At 37.9% G+C, this 20,498-nt stretch overlaps 1 protein-coding gene across 7 annotated transcripts in view; it reads left to right on the top strand.

The window, feature by feature from the left end:
* The window catches only part of MGAT5 (alpha-1,6-mannosylglycoprotein 6-beta-N-acetylglucosaminyltransferase), a 371,902-nt gene that overhangs the window by 207,795 nt on the left and 143,609 nt on the right, over positions 1-20,498 (top strand). For all 7 annotated transcript variants that reach the window (XM_027835555.1, XM_027835550.1, XM_027835549.1 and 4 more), the window contains 2 exons: positions 15,656-15,732; positions 16,699-16,788. In XM_027835555.1, coding sequence (XP_027691356.1) covers positions 15,656-15,732; positions 16,699-16,788 — 167 coding nt within the window. The remainder of the gene's footprint in view (positions 1-15,655; positions 15,733-16,698; positions 16,789-20,498) is intronic.

The raw sequence follows: 20,498 nt of genomic DNA, 5'->3' as shown, positions 1-20,498 counted from the left end.
GATGAAATTAAATTTTAGAATTTTAGCTACCCTCATGGAGTTGATAGTCACATATATCACTGACGATGTTCTTGAAAAAAATAAATAAGCAGAATAAAAACTTTATGTTTTCTCTAGCATCCCCCCTTCTCTGGCTTCTCTACTTTCCACTTTATAAAAAATATTAAGCATGTCTATGCATTGGCTGCTTCTCACTGCTTCGTATTTCATAGCCTTAGTCATTCAATACTATGTGGAATAGACCTATACTTTTTTTTTTAAACTACATACTCACATCCTAGGTTTTTTTACCATGGCATTGAGCATATTTGGGCTGTGAAATTTACCAGCATATGTATATGTATGTCTGTGTGTTGAGTTTGATTTATATGCCTCAAACTGGGCTTCTAGGAATACATTGCTTTGAAAAAGGATGTCTACACCTGCATTTTGGAATAGTTGTTAAAAACCACTTGTGTTTGTGTGCCTGCACAGGCGTGTGTGTGTGTGCGTGTGTGCATGTGTGTGTGTGTGTGACAGACAGACAGAGACAGGCAGAGACACAAAGAGACAGAGACAGACAAAAGGGAGAAGATGGGGGGAGGAGGAGTCATCTTGATCATATTCTAGGAGCATGAATATGTGGAAAACGTAATCCTTTTCAACTTAATTGCTTATGTCAGAGACCAATAAAGCTACATTTTGCAAATATGTTTGTAAATCAACTGAATGACTGTAGCAGGGAATGTTTGATTTAGAATCTCAAATAAAACCTATTCTACCTGAAAATTTACAACTGGTCTTGTTTTAAATATATACGGCCTAGCTACATTGAGTGTGTGGCTTACCCATAAAGTGGAAAAAGTTGCACCATTTTATTTTATTTTTTCCTATTGTTGGAGAAAGGTTTATTGCTTTCACATCATGTCAATTCCCTGTTCAAAAACCATCAGCAGCTTTCCCTACTGTTTGCAAGATATAGTCTATTTTCCTTAGCCTGGAATTCATAATCTAATACCAACCTATTTTTCCAAAGTTTTTTCCCCCCTCCACTGTTCCTCAAATTCTAGCAAAACTGGCCTATGCCTTGTACCCTAGACATACCTGACTTATCTCTGGCTGTTAGCCCCTTATCTAATCCTTTAAGAGATAGTTCCCATTTCCTCCTTCAAGAGCCCAGAACTCTATTTCTTTTCTCATAAGGTGAGTAGAACTCTCCTTACTGTTTACTTCACAGATTAATCTTTAATTGTACATTGTCTTTAATTGCTGGAAGTCATTTCACATTTTTATATGCCTTAGTTTTCACATCTTTAAAATGAATGAGATTAGGCAGTAGCCTCCCCTTCTAATTATGCAATCCTCTATGCCAGGATTTCTGCTCTTGGGCCATTATCCTCATCTCCCTCCCTCTGGAATCTTGGACTCTACCCTTGGGTACCTTAATTCTCATAGGTGATCATTTGCCTTACCTTGGGGCCAAGGCCTCCAGACACTTCCTGATGTTTAGTCACCATGTTTTCTGTACCATTATATGTTATTTTCCACCATTAGAAAGCAAGTCCTTGACTTTCTTATATTTCTATCCTCATTTCTTGGCATAGTGCTTGGCATATAGTAAGTGCTTAATACATGTTTGGTTCCTTTCTTTCTGAGTATATACCCCTAGGCTATATCTCTATCTTGATGAATGGATTTTGCTGAGGGAAAGGTAAAGTAAAGTTTGAAATGATCACTGTAATGCAGCATTTATAATAAGACACCAAACAAAACTGAATAATATGTAGACATTTATCTTTTAACTGAAAACCTCAAATTCGAGCCATTTAAATCTTGATCAGAAAGAGTAAGAAATCCCATATTATTCTAGACATGTGCAAAATCAAATTAACAAAACAACCAAAAAATTATCTTTTCCCAAAAATCTTTAAAACTTTATTACTTTATACTATATATGTGTATATGTATGTATGTGTATATATATGTGTGTATGTGTGTATGTATTGCCAATGTGAGTGTGTTTGTGTAAAAAATGTGTGTGGTTGTATGTATGTTCAGTGTGTATGCTATCTTTCGGGCTCTGCTGACCATATATGTTTTCCTGTATTCTTCACATTTATCAATTTTAATTATACCATAATATTCTATTACATTGATATATCATATTCATTCATCCATTCTCCAATTGTTGGTCATCCAGTTTGTTTCTTTTTTTTTTTTTTTGGTATTATAAATGAAGAAGGTTTTTTTTTAAAAAAACATAAATCTTCTGACATCTTTAGAGTATAGAAATAGAGACTGTTCTGACTTGAGAGATAAGGAGAACTTCTGAATAAGGAAACTCTTCTTACTAAGGCAGGTTGGCATTTTCTCTGCGACTTACAGTCTTAGAGAGTTGCCTAGGGCACATGACCTGCCCAGGGTCATACAACCAAAATGTGTCAGAGGAAAGACTTTCAACCCAAGGTCTTGCTGGTTCCATGGCCATTCTTCCTGTCTCATATTGAGGCTATAGTCTCAGCAATAAGACTGCTGGATAGAAAAGTACGATCCATTTTGAAACCTTTAATGAATATTGCCAAATTTCTCTCTAAATCATTTATGATACTCTCACTGGTGATATAATAGAGTACCTATTTCCCTACAGCCTTGCCAACAATGACTTTAACCTTTCCCCCCCTCTTTCTTTTTACCAATTTAGTGGATGTAATGTGATATCTTTAGGTAGTCTTTATTTCATTTTTCTCTAATTATCAGAGAATTTGAATCATTTATGTTAAAACCAGTTTTCATTTCTTCCTTCAAAGGCTATCTTTTCATGTCCTTGGATTATTTCTCACTTGAGTATTGAATATTAATCTTACATATAACTAGGTTTTGTTTTAAATAAAGCAAACTAATATTAATATTCTCTCTGGGAAAAAAAAACACAATAAGGAATTTAAATCTTCTGGAGGAAAAAAATGTATATATTGTATTCCAATGCCAAATATAAATGATTAGGGGTGATCTATATTTTATTATTGATCCTACCATTCCTTTCAACATTGATAATAGCAAATTGATTGTACATTATTTGCCATCATGTCTATCAAAATCATAACATCTTTGCTTGTTCATTGTTTCAGACCCACACTTCAAAAATTGAAAATTTATATGACAAAAACCATTTTCTTGAATAACAGTGTGTTGTAGTGGATAGAGGGCTAATCTTACTTAAAGGGAGATTTGGTTCACATTCTGCCTCTGGAACTTTTTAGCTAACTGGCCATGGGAAAGTCACTTAACCTCTTGAGGGTCTATGAAACTCTCTAAAATGGTAAGAAGAAAGTTGATCTTTTTTAGTGGATTGAGTTTCTTATTCCCTTCACAGATAACAACCCAGGTGCAAACCTTTTTTTTTCTTACTGACTTGCCAATATAACTTTAAAGAAGCGTTCCTAGAGGGAAAAATTGACGTCCCCCCTCTCAAAAAAAATTTACAGCGAAGAATCCTGACATTCGCTTCAAAGAGCACTGCTTTTACCCATTCTGGGATAGATATAGGGACACATCTCTAGTTTATCTGAAATAGAGATAGAATTAGGGCCTGGACCTGTGATTTTATTGGTATAAGCAATCATCAGGTGAGTAAACTCGCGCTACCAGTGAAGGTTGGTGCCTTCTTTGCAACTGTGTGGTCTTAGAGAGCTGCTTACAGGACAACGAGATTAAGTCACTTGCCTGGGATCTGCACATGTGAGGAAGAACTTGAACCCAAAGCTTTCTGGCTTCCAGGCCTTCTCTCTTCTGAGTCTATATGTTTGCCCCTCACCATTCCATTAAGAAAAGTTATTTGGTATTTAATTCAGACCGCTCCCCCCTGTATATATCTTATTTGTACATAATTGCTTGCTTGCTGTTTTCCCCATTAAGATTGAAAATTTTCTGAAAGCAGGGACTGTGTTTGTCTTTCTTTTTGTCCCCAGTGCTTAGCACAGTGCCTAGAACATAGAACACCATAAATGTTTATCAGCTGATTGATTACCCATGTACACATTTAAAGCATGAATATAATATGTTCTATATTAGAGGCTCTTAACTTTTTGTTTGTCATGGACTCCTGTGGCAGTCTAGTGAAGTCTATGAAACCCTTTTTAGAATAATGTTTTTATATGGATAAAATAAAATACATACGATGCCAAAAGAAACCAATTATAATGAAATACAGTTACCAAAAAATTTTTTTAAGTTCATGGGCTCCATGTTAAGAATCTTTGCTCTATAGAGGAGCAGCTGAGGTCTAATACAGAAATAGAAACAATATTTGCCTATTACTTCCCCCTTTTTTTTTTCCTACTTCTATCTTCTTGGAACCACAGAATTAGTATACAATATGTTCTATATGCTTTTTCTAAGTCAGGCCTTCAAATGCTTGAAGACACAGGATAATTTCTCCTGTAAATTCTCTTTTCTTAAGGGCAAACCTCCCCTCTTCTTCACCAGGTGTTTATATGGAATAGTTTCCTTTGCTCCTATCTCCTTGGTGGGTTTTTATTTTTATTTTTTTGTTTTTGTTTGTTTTTGCTTGACCCTTACTTGAGTCAGAGAATGACTGCTTCTGCTGGGCAGTGGGACCAGAAATATTACCCTAGATGGTTTCCTAACCTTTAGGAAGGTCATTTCATAACCAATAGTGGAATCATTTCATAATTATATCAAAGTTGAATTGCCCTGAAGGAAGACCTTTGTCATGTTTTTCATGTGAAACTGACTTATGAAGGGCATGAAATTTATCAGTATATATAATCTAATAATGGCCATAATCATTCCCATTTATATAGTTCTTTACAGTTACATTATCTAATTTCAAGAGAGAGCGTGAGCGCGCGCACACACACACACACACACACACACACACACACAAACATATGCCCATAAACTCCTAAATGAGGCCAGCTACTATAGGATCAGGACAAATATCTTTTCTCATGAGAGAGGTAAAATTGAATCAGATTATTTAGAAACAAAAAAACAAAAATAGGGGTATAGGCACACAGATACGTTTCCCTCTTGTGGTTATTAGATAAGGGTGACTACATACTCACATAATTTATATGACTTTCAGAAATAAAAGCTACCTTATCTTGCGGACAAAACAGAGCCATTTGAGAGGTTTGCATTTTGAAAGGAAATATTTGTAGGTACCCGTATCAGCTCTGCATGGACTGAATGGTGCCACTTCTTATAAGGATGGGTGTCTTTGGAATCCATTGAATAACAGGATAAGGAACTCTTAGACTTCCTAGTGCTAACAGATGGCCATTTTTTTAGGTTTCTAGGTTGGGTTGTTTTCTTCTTTAAAATAGCTGTGGTTCACTTAGACAACCAGACGGGAGCCCTTAACATATCAGATGCCTGACTATTCAGTGCTGGTTGAAATGTTAATGGTACTATGTTGTGCAAGTTCCCCCAAAGAGAAGTATTTCAAATGCTTGACATTTTTACTAAACTGCATTTAAAAAATAAAATGAACCTTTTAAAAATTTGAATTCTGAAGGAACAAGCATCACTCAGAAAGTTCTATTTTCTATTTCTTTATGCTTCATTTCTTCCTCTTTCCAAAAGCACACCCATCCTCCTCCTACCACCCTACATCTGCCATATTAAATATTCCCTCCACGGTGGACAATTTAAAAACATGATTATAAAAGGAGGTAGGACTTCCAACCTCCTGCTCTAGGTACACACTGAATCTATTTAGTCACAGGTAAGGTGTATTTTTATTGCTTCAATGTCTATTGGAAATAGATGGCTATTTTATGATATGGTATAAACACATTAAGTACTCTTTTTTTTTAATGCACAGAGTACAATTGTACAGACCTCCTTTCCAGTGCTGAATCTGTGAACTTTGGTTTATTTGTACAGTAAAATCCTGGTATGTTCTACCTCTTCTTCTTCCCAACCTTTTAATGTTGGTGTTGCCCAAGGATCTCTTCATGTCTCCCTTTTGTCTAACCATCTAAACACTTTTCATTGAAGTAAATTTAATTTAGTCCCTTAACTTTGATCTCAATATTTATCTAGCCCTAACCTCTTCCCCCAACTTTTTTTTAAAGTACAAGACCTGCATTTCCAACTGCCCATAGGATATTTACATGTGATTGTCCTACCACACTCAAATCCAAATTATCCCAGCTGTAAATTCGTTATTCTCCCCTCATGCCTTCTCTTTTTGATTTCGGGGTTCTTTAATGTAGCATCATCATTCACCTAGTCTCCTGTCTTTGTATCATTGCTATGTCTTTGATTAATTTCTTCCCTCTCCTAACCTCTCATGATCAATTAATCAGAGTTAGTTATTTCTATCTTGGTGACATCTCTTGATTCCATTGTCCTCCTCTTTATTTGTACTTCAGTCACCCAAGTACCATCTTTCATTATCATGACTCTGAATTTCGGTAGCCTCACAATAAGCTTTCCTGCCTTCCCCACCTACACCCCAACTCTCTCTTCTAATCCGCCTCTTCTAGCACTACCAGAATAGTCTTTCTTTTAGGTCTGGTCAAATGACTCTTCTGCTCAGAAATCTTTACTGGCTTCCTATTGTAAAATTCATGTACTTACTCTAGACCATCCACAGACTGTTGCCTATTTACCTTTCTTAACAGACTTACTTCCTGTGCTCAAGCCAACACAGACATCTTTCTGTCTCTCCTGCCTGTTCTGTACTCTCACACCTCTATGCTTTGCCTCAGATTAATGATTTAATTTTAAATCATTTCTGTTTCACTTAATGATTTTCTACCCATCCTTTAAAGCCCCACTCATACCACTCCTCCAGGGGGTTATACCTCCTGCTCTCACAAGTTGGAAATTATTCCTTTCCCTTCCCCTCAGATGCCATATAGCATTTTGTTTTGTAACTCTCTGATGGTTTTACTAAGCCATAATAGTATATATTACAGTTATCTGTGTTGGTACCTTATTTCCCCCCTGCTAAACTATATTAGCATCTTGAGGACAGAGACTGTATCTTATCTGAATTTTGTATTTCCCTCAGCACTCAGAATTTTGCTTTGTGCACATTAAGGCCCTAGTAAATGCTCATTGGTAGATAGATTCAGATAGGTCATGAGTTAAAACATATCACATGAAAGGTAATGATGTATTTTAAAACCTGATAAAATATGACTAACCAACTGCAAGGGTTTTAGTCCCATTCTCCTTTACCCATATCATAAAGAAATTAAAGTGTATTATACTCATTTTACTTATTACTTATTATACTCATGTAATATTAGGCTCATTTTCAGGTCTTCCTTATGTCTTATTTAAATCTCTCCCATTACAGTTAAAATCTATTTCCTATAGCTCTCTACAAATGATCATACTTTTCTATGTAGCAATCCCTTTTAAGATTGATTCAGAGCTCAGAATAAGTCAAAGACCTACAACTGAAGGGCCCCCACATAACTGCTAATCCCCTATTACTCTTTTCTCTGAATCCCTGGAACTCTGATTGCCTCCAGCACTTATTGGACCCCTAGACTATGCTACCTTCTACTGTTTAGTTTTTAGATATAGGTCTTGTCCTCCCAATGACATTTTAAGCTCTTCGATGGCTGGGAGCATGCCTTATACCTCTCTGTATTTCCAAACCCCAAAGATAATAGTTGTGATTGATCACAATCATAACAGTGGTCTGGGATAGAAGTCAGAGGCTGTAGTACTACTTTCCATGGATGTTGAGAATTCTCTTGTCTGACCTGTAAAAATGAGGGAATATTGCCTCTTTTGATCCCAGTGATGTTGTGAATATAAAATAATCTATTAAGCATCTATTATACGCCAGGCACTGTGCTAAGTACTTTACAGATATTATCTTATTGAATCCTCCCAACAATTCTTGGAGGTAAGTGCTGTCTCACCAAACAGTTGAGGACTCTAGGACAGACAGCAGTTAAGTGACTTGCCCAGGGTCAAATAGCTATTAAGTGTCTGAGGCTGAATTTCAACTTGGGTTTTCCTGAGTCCAGGTCCAGAACTCTATTCATTGTGTTACTTAGCTGCCTCTAAAGGACTCTCCCAGCTCTAAATATGTTACCCTACATAAATGAAAGAATGTAAATTGAAGACAGTAGTCATAGCTAGCATTCACATAGAATGTTGTTCAACAGTTTATGATGTTGCCTCATTTGATGTTGATCTTCACAACAACCCAAGGAGGTAGGTGCTATTATTAACCCCATTTTACAGAAGAGAAAACTGAGACAGACAGGTTAAGTGACTTGCCAAGGGTCACACAGCTAAGTGTCTGAGGCTGAATTTGAATTCAGGTCTTCCTGACTCCAGTTCCAATACTTTATGAACTACATCACCCAGTTGCCTCAGTGGTGCAGCAGATAATGTATACAGGATGGTATAGTCACTACACTTTTCTTCTTTTTCATCATTAATCTTTTCCTATTCTTACTATCCCTTTTACCTTATTTGTCCCAGTCCCCTCTCAACCCTCTATGTTCTAACTCATTTCTATTCCTTACTTTCATCTGCAAGTAAGAAAACCAAAGCTAGAAATCTGTCCAAAGCCAGGGTTGTTCATTTTTCTTGTGTCATGGACTTTGCTGGCAGTCTGGTGAAGCCTGTGGACCCCTTTCCAGATTAATAATTTTTAAATGAATGAAATAAAATACATTGTATTGCAAAGGAAACAATTATGTTGAAAATCAGCAAAATATTGAAAGTTCCAAGTTCATGAGTCCCTAGAAATCTATCCACAGACCAAGTTTAGACCACCCACCATACAAAAAGAGATGTTCAGTGTGTCAGTGATAATAAATCTCTTGTTTCTGACAACAATAACCCTCCATTCATGCATTTTGGGCACTAGGTCTTTTGTTCCTGCTATACTTATTGATAGTTTCTTTATTGCCCCTTAAAATCTTTAGTGGCAGGAAAAGTATCTATTTCCTTTTCTCCAACCACCTCATTGTACCTATGGCACTTGCAGGCAACTTTTTCACACCTGACTAATATCTACCTTCTGGACAAGCTGTTGGCATCCCCATAAGAATCACCATGGAAGTGAGGTTTGCTAGGAAAAAGAGGAAGAGTAAAGGTTTTGAGCTGGTATAAAGGGAAGATAGGATGGAGAAGGGAATGTGAAGTTAGGAAATAGGGGACCAGAAAATGCTGCAAGACATGTCTGTTCTTCCTTTTTTCCCTTTTTCCTTTTCCCACTTCAGAGAGGTGTCATAGGATCCTTAGTTAGAGCAGGAAGGGACCTCCAAGATCATCTACTCCAGAAGTTCCCAAACTTATTTGGCCTACCACTCCCTTTTCTTTTTTTTCTTTTTTTTCTTGTTTTTATTAATAAATTTATTTATTTTTAGTTTTCAACATTTATTTCCACAAGATTTTGAGTTCCAAATTTTCACCCCATCTGACCCTCCCCCCACCCCAAGATGGCATGCATTCTGAATACCCCTTCCCCTAGTCTGCCTTCCCTTCTATCTCTGCCCCCCTTCTCTTATCCCCTTCCCCTTCTGTTTTCCTATAGGGCAGGATAGATTTCTGTACCCCATTTCCTATATTTCTTATTTCCCAGTTGCATGTGAAAACTTTTTTTTTTAAACATGTGTTTTTAAAACTTTGGGTTCCAAATTTTCTCCCTTCTTCCTTCCCCACCCACCCTCATTGAAAAGGCAAGCAACTCATTATAGGCTATACATGTGCAGTTATGCAAAACACTTCCATAGTAGACATGCTGTGAAAAACTAACTCTATTTCCCTTAATCCTATCCTACCCCCCCATTTATTCTATTTTCTTTTGACCCTGTCCCTCCTCAGAAGTATTTGCTTCTGATTACCCCCTTTCCCAATCTTCTCTCCTCTCTATCATCCCCCTATCTCTTGTCCCCTCCCCCCCATTTTCCTGTAGAGTAAGACAGATTTCTATACCCAATTGAGTGTGTATGTTATTCCCTCCTTAAGTCAAATCCTATGAGAATAAGATTCACTCATTCCCTCTCACCTTCCCCCATTTCCCCTCCACTGTAAGAGCCTTCTCTGTTTTTGTGAGATAATTTACCCTGTTCTACCTCTCCCTTTCTCCTTCTCCTAGTATAATCCTCTCTCACCCCTTAACTTTATTCTCCAGATATGACCCCTTCATCTTCGACTCACCCTGTGCCCTCTATCTATCAATATCTATATATACATACATATAATTTTTTCCCTTCAACTACCCTAATACTGACAAAAGTCTCATGAGTTACAAATATCATCTTTCCATGCAGGAATGTAAACAATTCAACCTTAATAAGTCTCTTATGATTTCTCTTTCCTGTTTACCTCTTCATGCTTCTTTTGAGTCTTATATTTGAAAGTCAAATTTTCTATCCAGCTCTGGTCTTTTCATCAAGAATGCTTGAAAGTCCTCCATTTCACTGAATGACCATTTTTTGCCCTGAAGGATTATACTCAGTTTTGCTGGGTAGATGATTCTTGGTGGTAATTCTATCTCCTTTGCCCTCCAGAATATTATATTCCATGCCTTGCGGTCCCTTAATGGAGAAGCTACTAAATCCTGTATTATCCTGATTGTGTTTCCACAATACTCAAATTGTTTCTTTCTGGCTGCTTGTAATATTTTGTCCTTGACCTGGGAACCCTGGAATTTGGCTGCAATATTCATAGGAGTTTTCCTTTGGGGATCTCTTTTAGGAGGAGATGGGTGGATTCTTTCAATTTCTATTTTACCCTCTGGTTCTAGGACATCAGGGCAGTTTTCCTTCATAATTTCTTGAAAGATGATGTCCAGGCTTTTTTTTTGATCATGGCTTTCAGATAGTCCAGTTATTTTTAAATTATCTCTCCTGGATCTATTTTCCAGGTCAGTTGTTTTTCCAATGAGGTATTTTACATTGTTTTCTAATTCTTCATTCTTTTGGATTTGTTTTACAGTGTCTTGATTTCTCATAAAGTCACTAGCTTCCAATTGTTCTAGTCTAATTATTAAGGAAGTATTTTCTTCAGTGATCTTTTGGACTTCCTTTTCCGTTTGGCCAATTTTGCTTTTTTAGGACATTCTTCTCCTCATTGGCTTTTTGGACCTCTTTTGCCATTTGGGTTAGGCATTTTTTAAGGTGTTATTTTCTTCAGTATTTTTTTGGGTCTCCTTTAGCAAGTTGTTGACTTGTTTTTCATGATTTTCTTGCATCACTCTCATTTCTCTTCCCAGTTTTCCCTCTACTTCTCTTACTTGCTTCTTAAAATCCCTTTTGAGCTCTTCCAAGGCCTGGGACTGATTCATATTTTTCTTGGAAGTTTTGGATGTAGGAGCTTTGACTTTGTTTTCTTCTTCTGGTTGTATGTTTTGATCTTCTTTGTCACCAAAGTGAGATAGTATAGTCTGACTCTTTTTGTGCTGCCTACTCATGATCCTGGCCAGTTACTTGAGTTTTAAACTCTTTGTTAAGGTAAGAGTCTGCTTCCTATGTGAAGAGTGTACTATCCCAAGCTTCAGGGGTTTGTGCAGATATTTTCAGAGCTACTTCTAGGGACCTGTAAATTTTCAGTTCTTCCAAGCTGCTATGATAAGGGGCGAGGTGTTTTCTCTCCACCGCACCAGCACTCCTCCTAGCCCTATGACCGCCCCTCAAAACTGTGACCCAGAACTAAGCATGGGCAAAGCAAGAGATTCCTGCAATCCCCCTCTGATCAGCCACTGGATTCCCCTCAGTCTGTGGGCCGGAAGCTCAAGAGGCAGCTGCTGCCCAAGAGGCCACGCTCGGAACTTGGGACTGAGACCTAGCTTCTCTTTCACCGCAGACACAGACTTTTCCCACTGACCTTCTAAGTCGTCTTTGGAGTTCATGGGTTGAGAAGTCTGGAAACCGGTACAGCTGCCTGTGATTCAGTCCTCTGAGGCCTACTCCAGGGTCCCTGCAGCCTGCCCGCGCATGCCAAACTGTGCTCCTCTCCCCACCTGGCGCGATTCACCTTTCTGATCAACCATCCAGATTGTCTTGGTCTGGAAATTTGTTTCACTCTGTCTTTTTGTGGGTTCTGCTGCTTTAGAATTTGTTTAGAGCCATTTTTTTACAGGTATTTGGAGGGGTTTTCTACCATTCCCTTTTCAAAAAAAAAATTACTCAACACCCCACTGGGGTTAGGTTAGGTTAGCCATTATTTTTATTCAATGCCCTCCCAATTGCACCTGAGGCTACTACCACCTCCCTGGATCCTTCCAGTGCCTCTCCCACCCCCAGGGATGGTATTGACCACTTTGGGAACCTATGATCTAGTCCACCCTTCATATTTCATAGAGGAGAAAACCAAAGCGTAGTAGGGTGAATGACTTGACAAAAATCCCACCAATAATAAAGTCAGGGTTTAACCTAGGTCCTCTGACTCCAAATCCAGTGTTCTTTTCATTGTATCACACTGCCTTCCCAAGGAAAGGAGCTTAAATAATGGAGTCTAATCTACAATGTGGTAGACTCACCCCAACATGCAATTCCCCCAGCCCCAGCTATCCTCTTAGTTATGTATCTGGCTACATAATAGCCAGATACATAATAGTGATTCTGATAAGCATTCATTCATTGCTGGAAGACCTCTTAAGTACCTCTTGTCTGTCTATAGGAATGCTATTTTAGGAAAGGACATCATCTATATCTTTTCTATCCTGGACTCATCTAGGTGTTTCTCAGACCCACTGATTTCTCCTCCTGAAACTGAGCTTTTGGAAGGGCACTTTCCATTCAGACCCCATGAGTATATAACTAAAGAGATGACAGAAAATCTATCAAGGACTAATGAATCTCTAGAGAAAGCCTCATTGAATTAGCCAAAAAACTGCCTGTTTAAGGAATAAAAAAAAACCTTGAGCTAATTGATGTCATGACACAGACTTTGGATTTTCTCAGACCTAGTTGTGTAGGAAGATCCGGACTGATGAGCAAAGAAGATAGCACTTCATTGGTTCAGAAGGTACTTCCCTGGAGCTTTGATCTGGGAATTGGAGGACTTGGGTGCAAATCCTACCTTTGTCATGGCCTATATGCTTGGGCAAACTATCCTGGGCCTGTCTGCTTGGCTTCTCAGGCCTGTTCTAGCTAGAAATGCATGACTTTATAAACTTAAATTGACTTCCATAATGGAAATTCATTATTAGTCTTAGAATCTGTTAGCATACTATGTACAGGGTTTGTGTAACTTGAGTTTCTTCCAGGCTTCATGATAGACTATTCAAACAGATCATGGACAGAGATGATCCAGCCTGTCAGCCATAAGTACCCTAGTCCCTAATGAACTTAATGATTTTACCATCTGATGTAGTTATTCTTGCCCTTAGCCATGCCTCAGTACTAATACTTTTTGACAGTAGTAAGTGCAGGGGACTGAAAAAAGTAGTATTAGGAATATGGGAGGGAATTTCCTTTAAAACAGTAACACCCACAGCAACTACTACTACCAACAACCAGTACTCACAACCATGAGCACCACCTTTTCCCTACAGTTACATTCTTTATATTTCGTCTGATTTCTTCTGGGCCCAATGTCTTTGTTCAATTTGTAAAAACAGTGACTATGCTTATTTGTTACCAGGGTTTTATTTTTCTCTCCTTTTTCTAATGGGGGCAGATGGGAGGGAGAAAAAAATGAATTTTTGTTCATTAAAAAAATTATATTTTTAAATCAAATATATTCTTTTGCAAAATCAGAAGACAGATTGATAATGGTGGTGGTGGTAGTGATAGCAGTAATAATTACTTATGCTTGCTTGATACTGCTTTTTCTTTGGTGAAGTTCTAAACACCTTTTATGGCTTCTGTATTATTGTGAAGTAACTTGATGCACCTTACCTGTACTGAACATGGTTTTTTTTTTTTAAGTTATATTGTTGAAAGAATAACCTTGGCAAGGTTGTGTCTGCAGAACAAGGAAGAAGCTCCCTAGGGATTGACTGTCCCTCTGCAAACAATAGGGATATAAAATAGATAAACTTTTGATTTGATTTGATAAATCAAAAGTTAATTTGATTAAAAAAAGAAAGAATATCTATAATACTAATAAAATTAATTGAAAATAGACCACTGAAAGAATTGTTGCAAAGAGACACCTCCCAACTGCTAAACTTAATAGATATCCCAAAGGGACCTATCAGTGGGGTTATCGTATGACACTAGTCTCTGTTTAACAATAGCTACAAAATCCTGTCAGTCCTTTTTTAATATTTTTAAATCAAAAATACCTGTGTTGTGTGCTAATTCTCATGCTTTTAGAGATGAGAAAGAAGGTATATAAGTCAGTAGTTCTTGGTATCCTTTTTTGTATAGTAATATCCATGATTTTTTTCTAGTTATTCATTATTTTCCCTTCTTTCAATTATCTTTAAACTTGTTCACCTAATGCCCTCAAAATCATGTTACTTTCAGCATGACATTGTTCTGTGAATGCCTGGTATAATCCAGCTATTCCTCCTGTCTTGCTTTTCATAAAGCTATTTTCTCAGATAGCATGTTTGGAACTATGATATTAGAATCTACCATCATTGGTGGAGTGGATAGTATATGATAGAAATCATGACAGATCTTTTCCATTTGTTCTCATCCTAGTTCCTGGTTTAATCTGAGATTTGTAAATTCTTTTCCCGCCTCCCCTAAACATCACCACTTCTCAGTTTTATGAGGAGATATTGCTGAACAAGTTGCTATATATTTTTTTTAAAAGAACTGAGGCTTTCATCTTATGTGTTAACCATTATAAAGACAATGATTTCATTTTGATCTGTGCTTCAAGCTCCAAAAAAAAAATTTTTTTGAGTTCTTAATAGCCATTCAGTCTGATTCCAGTTACCTGTACTCCTGAGCTTTCTTTGAGGTGATATGTATTCTTTGTCAAGAGATCACAATATTTATCTGTTTATTCTCAATTCCCTTTATCACCCTTACTACCCCTGGACAATTTTACTCCTTGCCCTTCCTTGGTCAAGCACTTCTTTGTCATCTCCTTAATCTGACCTGGAAGCAGAGTTCTTGTTGCAATTTAAAGTTCAATACTTCATCAAGTTCAGTATATTTTAATTGATCGTTGATACTAATGCTTTTAACATGTGTTCTCTTTTGACCCTAATGGTACTCCTATAAAACAGGTAGTGGCAAATATCATCATGCCCACTTGACAAATGGGGAAACTAAGGCAAACAGGTTTACTGAAATGTTGAAACACAAATAATTATTGGCTTTTTGCTGTTTCTCTACAGTGCAAAGACAGATTGTATAGTAAAAAGAATGCTAGTCTTGAAGTTTGGAAGGACCTGGTTTGAAACTCTACCTTTGACATTCAGTAGTTGTGTGTCTACAGGCAAATCCCATCACCTCTCTGTTTCCTCATCTGCAAAATGGGGATAGTAATACTTGGATTCCCTAATTCATGGGGTAGTTGTGAGAATTAAATGAGATAATGTATGCATAGTGCTTTGGAAGCCATAAAGCTCTGTATAAATGTCAATTGTTATTAATTATTATTGTTGTTGGATATTTATAATGACTTGTCAACTTTGCAGTTTCCCTCAGAATGCAAAGCCAGCCTGCATGGATTTATTCCTGCTACTTTACTCATAAAGCTTTTGCACCCCCTGTTTTATTACTCATCATATTCATATCTTATTTTTTATTCATAGATATCATTAATGGAGCTCAAGAAAAATGTGAATTGCCTCCTATGGATGGCTTCCCACACTGCGAAGGGAAAATCAAGGTAAAACAAGATGGCACCCATTCATTAGGCATTCATGCCTTAGATAGTCTGATTTTATATTTGTCCTTTCCTCTTCCCCAATAAAAGAAGGTTATGTTATTCATTTTCATTAATGAAGATAGAACTCTATATACCTGTGAACCTCAATATCTTAGGGAACTTGTGCAGCCTTGATGCTAATATACTCTGTAGAGGATGCTAACTAGTCAGTCAAGCAGAGAAACACAGCTCATTCGTCAGGCCTGGGTCTATATTTTGGAAACTTTTTCCACACACAGTGACAGAGAGGTATTATTGTTACAATCAGTGTCCAGGGCTCTTTATAGAAAGTCTCTGGACCTTGGGTTTAAATGTCACATTTGCATTTGTGCCCAAATATTTAGAAGACCCTAGGTTATTTGAGTGTATCTTCATGCCATTAAAAAAAATGATATTTTTAACATCCAAAATCTGGAGAAATGATTCTCCAAGAAAAGCAGGGTTTGGGAGGTTTCAGAAAACTGAGCTGGTCATGGAATTAGGATTATGATATAAAATCCCAAGGATGTTTATATTGTAGTCATATGTGTCATTTCTGAATATTCAGGTAAAAACTCTACCCGGTTGGGAAAGCAGGATTAGTAGTAGTAGTTCATATCCCTAGAAGATAAGCACTAATAAATTTGATGATTGAGAAGGGTTTTTTGTTTGTTTGAATCCATATCATCATTTCAGCTTCGGTTTTCTCAGATAGAAACAACTCTGCCAAGCCAGACGAAGGCCAGCATTGAGTTCTTGTTACTCAAACTCTGTGTTTTCTGACCTCTTTAGTTGGAGCTCAGTCTGCTCCCTATGTTCTTGTCCTCACACTTGAGTGGGTCAGCCAGCCCCGATTCTCCTCTGATTTCCCTTTATCTGCTGGCAAATGTGAAGAAGTGTTGCTAAAGGAACGACAATGATGTTTTCATTTGACTTTTGTCGTTGCAGTGGATGAAAGATATGTGGAGAACAGATCCCTGCTATGCAAATTATGGTGTGGATGGATCCACGTGCTCTTTTTTTATTTACCTCAGTGAGGTCAGTACTGTATCTGGTGGCTTTGGGGCCAGGGTGTGGTACCTGTTTTCTCAACTTGGGTTCTGAACTAGAATTGCTTTGGAATTTGTATTCATTTTCAATTGAATAGTCCTGTTTTCCTCTTGTAGTCCCCCATTTCCTAATGCCATGCTAATAAGTTGGCATATAAGTGAAATGGATATGGTTTTTACTTCCCTGAGTTGTCATTTGTGCTATGTAATTTAAACATCACCTTCTCAGAGGAGCTCTAAGCACTTAGGTTCAGAAAATTAGGAAATGTTAGAACTAAAGAGGAACCTTAAAAATCATCTGATCCAGCCCCCCTCCATCTTATTTTATTTTACATTTATTTCATTTTGTCCTGGATTTGTAATATCATTGGTGGAGGTAATTTCCCCTGCAGATGGAGACTAACAACTTTTCTGCAATTTAGTCCCCAGAAAAATTTATGCTGGAGGCTATTCAGAGGCCAAGTGACTTACCCAGTTTCACACGGCCAGTGTATGTCGTAGAAGGGATGTGAACCCCGATCTTCCTCACTTTGAGTTTGCTCTATATCCACTAACCTATGGTAACTTCCCCCCTTCAATTATACATGCAGAAACTAAGACACAGAAGTGTTTTAGCCAAGTTCATACAAGTAGGCAGGGGCTGAGCCAGGACTAGCACATGAACAACCTAGTTCCCAGTCCAGGATTCTTTCTCTTATTACCATGCTGCTTCTCTATGCAGACGATTATTTCTAATCAGGTCATTTGTTAAAGGTTAAATTTATTATATTCCTTTCATCACTAGGAAGACCAAGCCTTAAGGTAGAACCTTAAGGTCCGGGTGAAGGACAGGGCCAGAAATCCAGTATGGGTTTTATAGTGTCCTATTCTATCTCATTGGGCAGCTATGTGGCTTAGTAGCTAGCGTGCAGGGCCTGGAGTCAGGAAAACTCACCTTCCTGAGTTCAAATCTAGCCTTAGACACTTACTAGCTATGTGACCCTGGGCAAGTCACTTAACTTTGTTTGCCTCAGTTTCCTCTTCTATAAAATGAACTGGAGAAGGAAATGTAAAACCACTCCAATCTCTTTGCCGAGAAAACCACAAATGGGGTCATGAAGAGTTATACACCACTGAAAATGACTGGACCACAATAACATTTTATCTTATTCCTGCTTTACAGATTTATTCCCCTGAGCAAAGTCAGCTGACTACTCTGACAAGCTTTCAATTAATGAGACCAAGTTACTGGAACTTGAATTCTGAGTAGTCCTTAACTACCAAGTTGGGGTTTTTGCCCTGCCCTTCCCTCTCTCTATTGTATTTTTGTTCTCTCTTCAATTTGACTAGTTGATATTAATAGCTCTCTAATCATTCTAGGCCAAAGGGAAATGCCTCTGTTTTTGATAATGAATAGAGAAGTCAACTGAATAAAATACTTTTGCCAGAGTTCTCCCTTAAGGAATTCATATTTCCTTTCTTCTGTGCCATGATCAAAATGATAGGAAGGGTCTGCCCTTCAGCCTGGAAGCCAACTTGGCAGCTTATATACACTTTTCAGCCCAGATTTCTGTTATTTTTGCCTGTGAGAGTTGTCCTCACCCCAGCTATTGCCTCTTTTTTCTTGGCTCATAATAGAGTCAATCCTAAACTTTCACATGGTAATGTTCCTTCAAAAAAAAAGTTCCATGCAAGTAAAACACAGAAATGTTGATTCATTGAACCTATGGGAAACAGGGAGTTACATTCTTGAGACCACCAAAAACTATAATCTTTCACAAGAGATTGCTGAAAGTATACTTTTCTGCATACAATTCTTTGTAACAAAACATTAATTCTGATAAATATGCACGTTTCACTTTTCCTAACACAATAACCAGGAAATAACCTATGAAATGCTGGAGGAAAGGAGGCAAATGGGCCTGGGAGGGACAGAAGTGTTGAACCCTGAGATTAAAAAGGAAAAGGGGCAACCTGCCATTTCTAATTGGCCCTTTCAGCTCTATGGTTGAACTGTCTTCCCCATGAAGAGCACATGCTCAGGCTGAGTAATCCTTCCCCCCCAGTTTGGAAATCCTCCTTCTTCCCCCATCACTGGAGGTGGTGGCATCGGGAGGGAGAGGAAGGGGATGTGCTGCTCCATGCTGAGTGATTGGGGATGCTTGAGTACCCTGCAGGGGCAACAAGGGAAGCAGAACAAGGACAAGAAGTGAAGGGTGGTGGTGTCCAACATCTTATTTATCCACAAACTTAGTCACTTTTCTATTTTTTCATTTTTCTCATCGAACACTTGGGATGTTCCATTAGCACTCTCTGGAGTGGGTTCATGAACACTTTTACAAATACTTCCCCCCTTTTTGTGGGTATAAACTTCCATGTGTCACATATATGTATCGCAAGTCTCATTTTTTTCTTTACTGTGTGTAGCCTTGAGAGTTCATGTTTGCCAATGTAAAAGTGAAAATGAGGTTACTAATAAAATCAGCCAATGCTTGACATACTTCAAATTAAATGGATGAATGTTGAGGATTGACTGTACTGTCACTGATTTTTCCCTTTAATGTGGTCATCCATTAGCCAAGGACACTTGTAGTCACCATAACTCCCAGAGCTAATGGTGATTGAAATGTCCTTGGAAATTTCTAGCTTTGGCAGTCTGATTTTTCTGATTAACAGGCTTTTGTAAATGGATTCCTATAGTATTTCTTTTCAAATATGTTTCTGCCTTTGGTTTTCTAGTGTATGTGCCCTTCCATTTCCTTGGGGTGTGGAGATATTGCTGTCACACTTTAGATATGCCTCTAGTCTCAGGAGAAGTCAATAATAAGCACCCTTTTCACCCTCAGGGAAAAGGTTCCTTATTCAATTTAATTTTCAAAAGTCTCCTTTTACCTTGTAGTTCCAAAATTTAGCCAGAATGTAACTCCACTGATTGACAAGTCTTGCTAATTTTATGCTCTTCTAAGGGTTTCTGTATTTCTCCTAAGATAAGAGAATTGTCAGCACCTCCACTCAGCATTCCTGTCCAAATCCTAGGAAGAAAGTTTCCTGATTTAACACTCCCCCCCCCCAAAAAAAAATAGGTGCAAGGTACCTATATTTCCCTTACTATGCTGCAAGTCAGTTACATTTTTTTCTATCCCTCTCTCTCTGTCCATAATACAAAGACACCAGATCAGAAATGGAAAGAGTTTTACCAGTGGAAATAACACAAGAAAGATGCATTGCTCTCTACCTTGTTCTTCCTTCCTAAGGACCAATCTCCAAGAGCTCTTTCTTCCCCTCTCATTTTTTTTTATCTTACATCATTCAAAAATCTGCCCTAATAATATCCTGCTTCACTCTTATATTAGATGAAGATATGGCCTTCCTTCCTTCCTTGTTATGGCCAGTGCCTCTGTATCCAGGTACATGAAGTCTTGATATACCCTCCCTTTTACTCCAACAGATTGCCCCAACTCTCCCCCCACATCTTCTCTGTGGTGTCTCCCTATATACTGGCTCCTTCACTGATGCCTATAAGTGTGTCCTTGTCCCCTTCAACCTTTAAAACACAAACCCTCATTTAATCCTGCCATTTCTGCTAGATATTGTCCTATATCTCACCTTATCTTTTTTACTAAACTCTTTGAAAAAGACTATCTACACTAGATGCCTTCACCTTCTCTTCACTATCTCTTCTAAACTTTCTGCAGTTTGGCTGCCTATTGCATTATTCAA

The sequence above is a fragment of the Vombatus ursinus genome, unplaced genomic scaffold (assembly GCF_900497805.2).
Source record: "Vombatus ursinus unplaced genomic scaffold, bare-nosed wombat genome assembly UNPS02014816.1, whole genome shotgun sequence".
In the NCBI taxonomy this organism is placed as follows: Eukaryota; Metazoa; Chordata; class Mammalia; order Diprotodontia; family Vombatidae; genus Vombatus; species Vombatus ursinus.
This window is presented reverse-complemented; position numbering and strand designations above follow the sequence as displayed.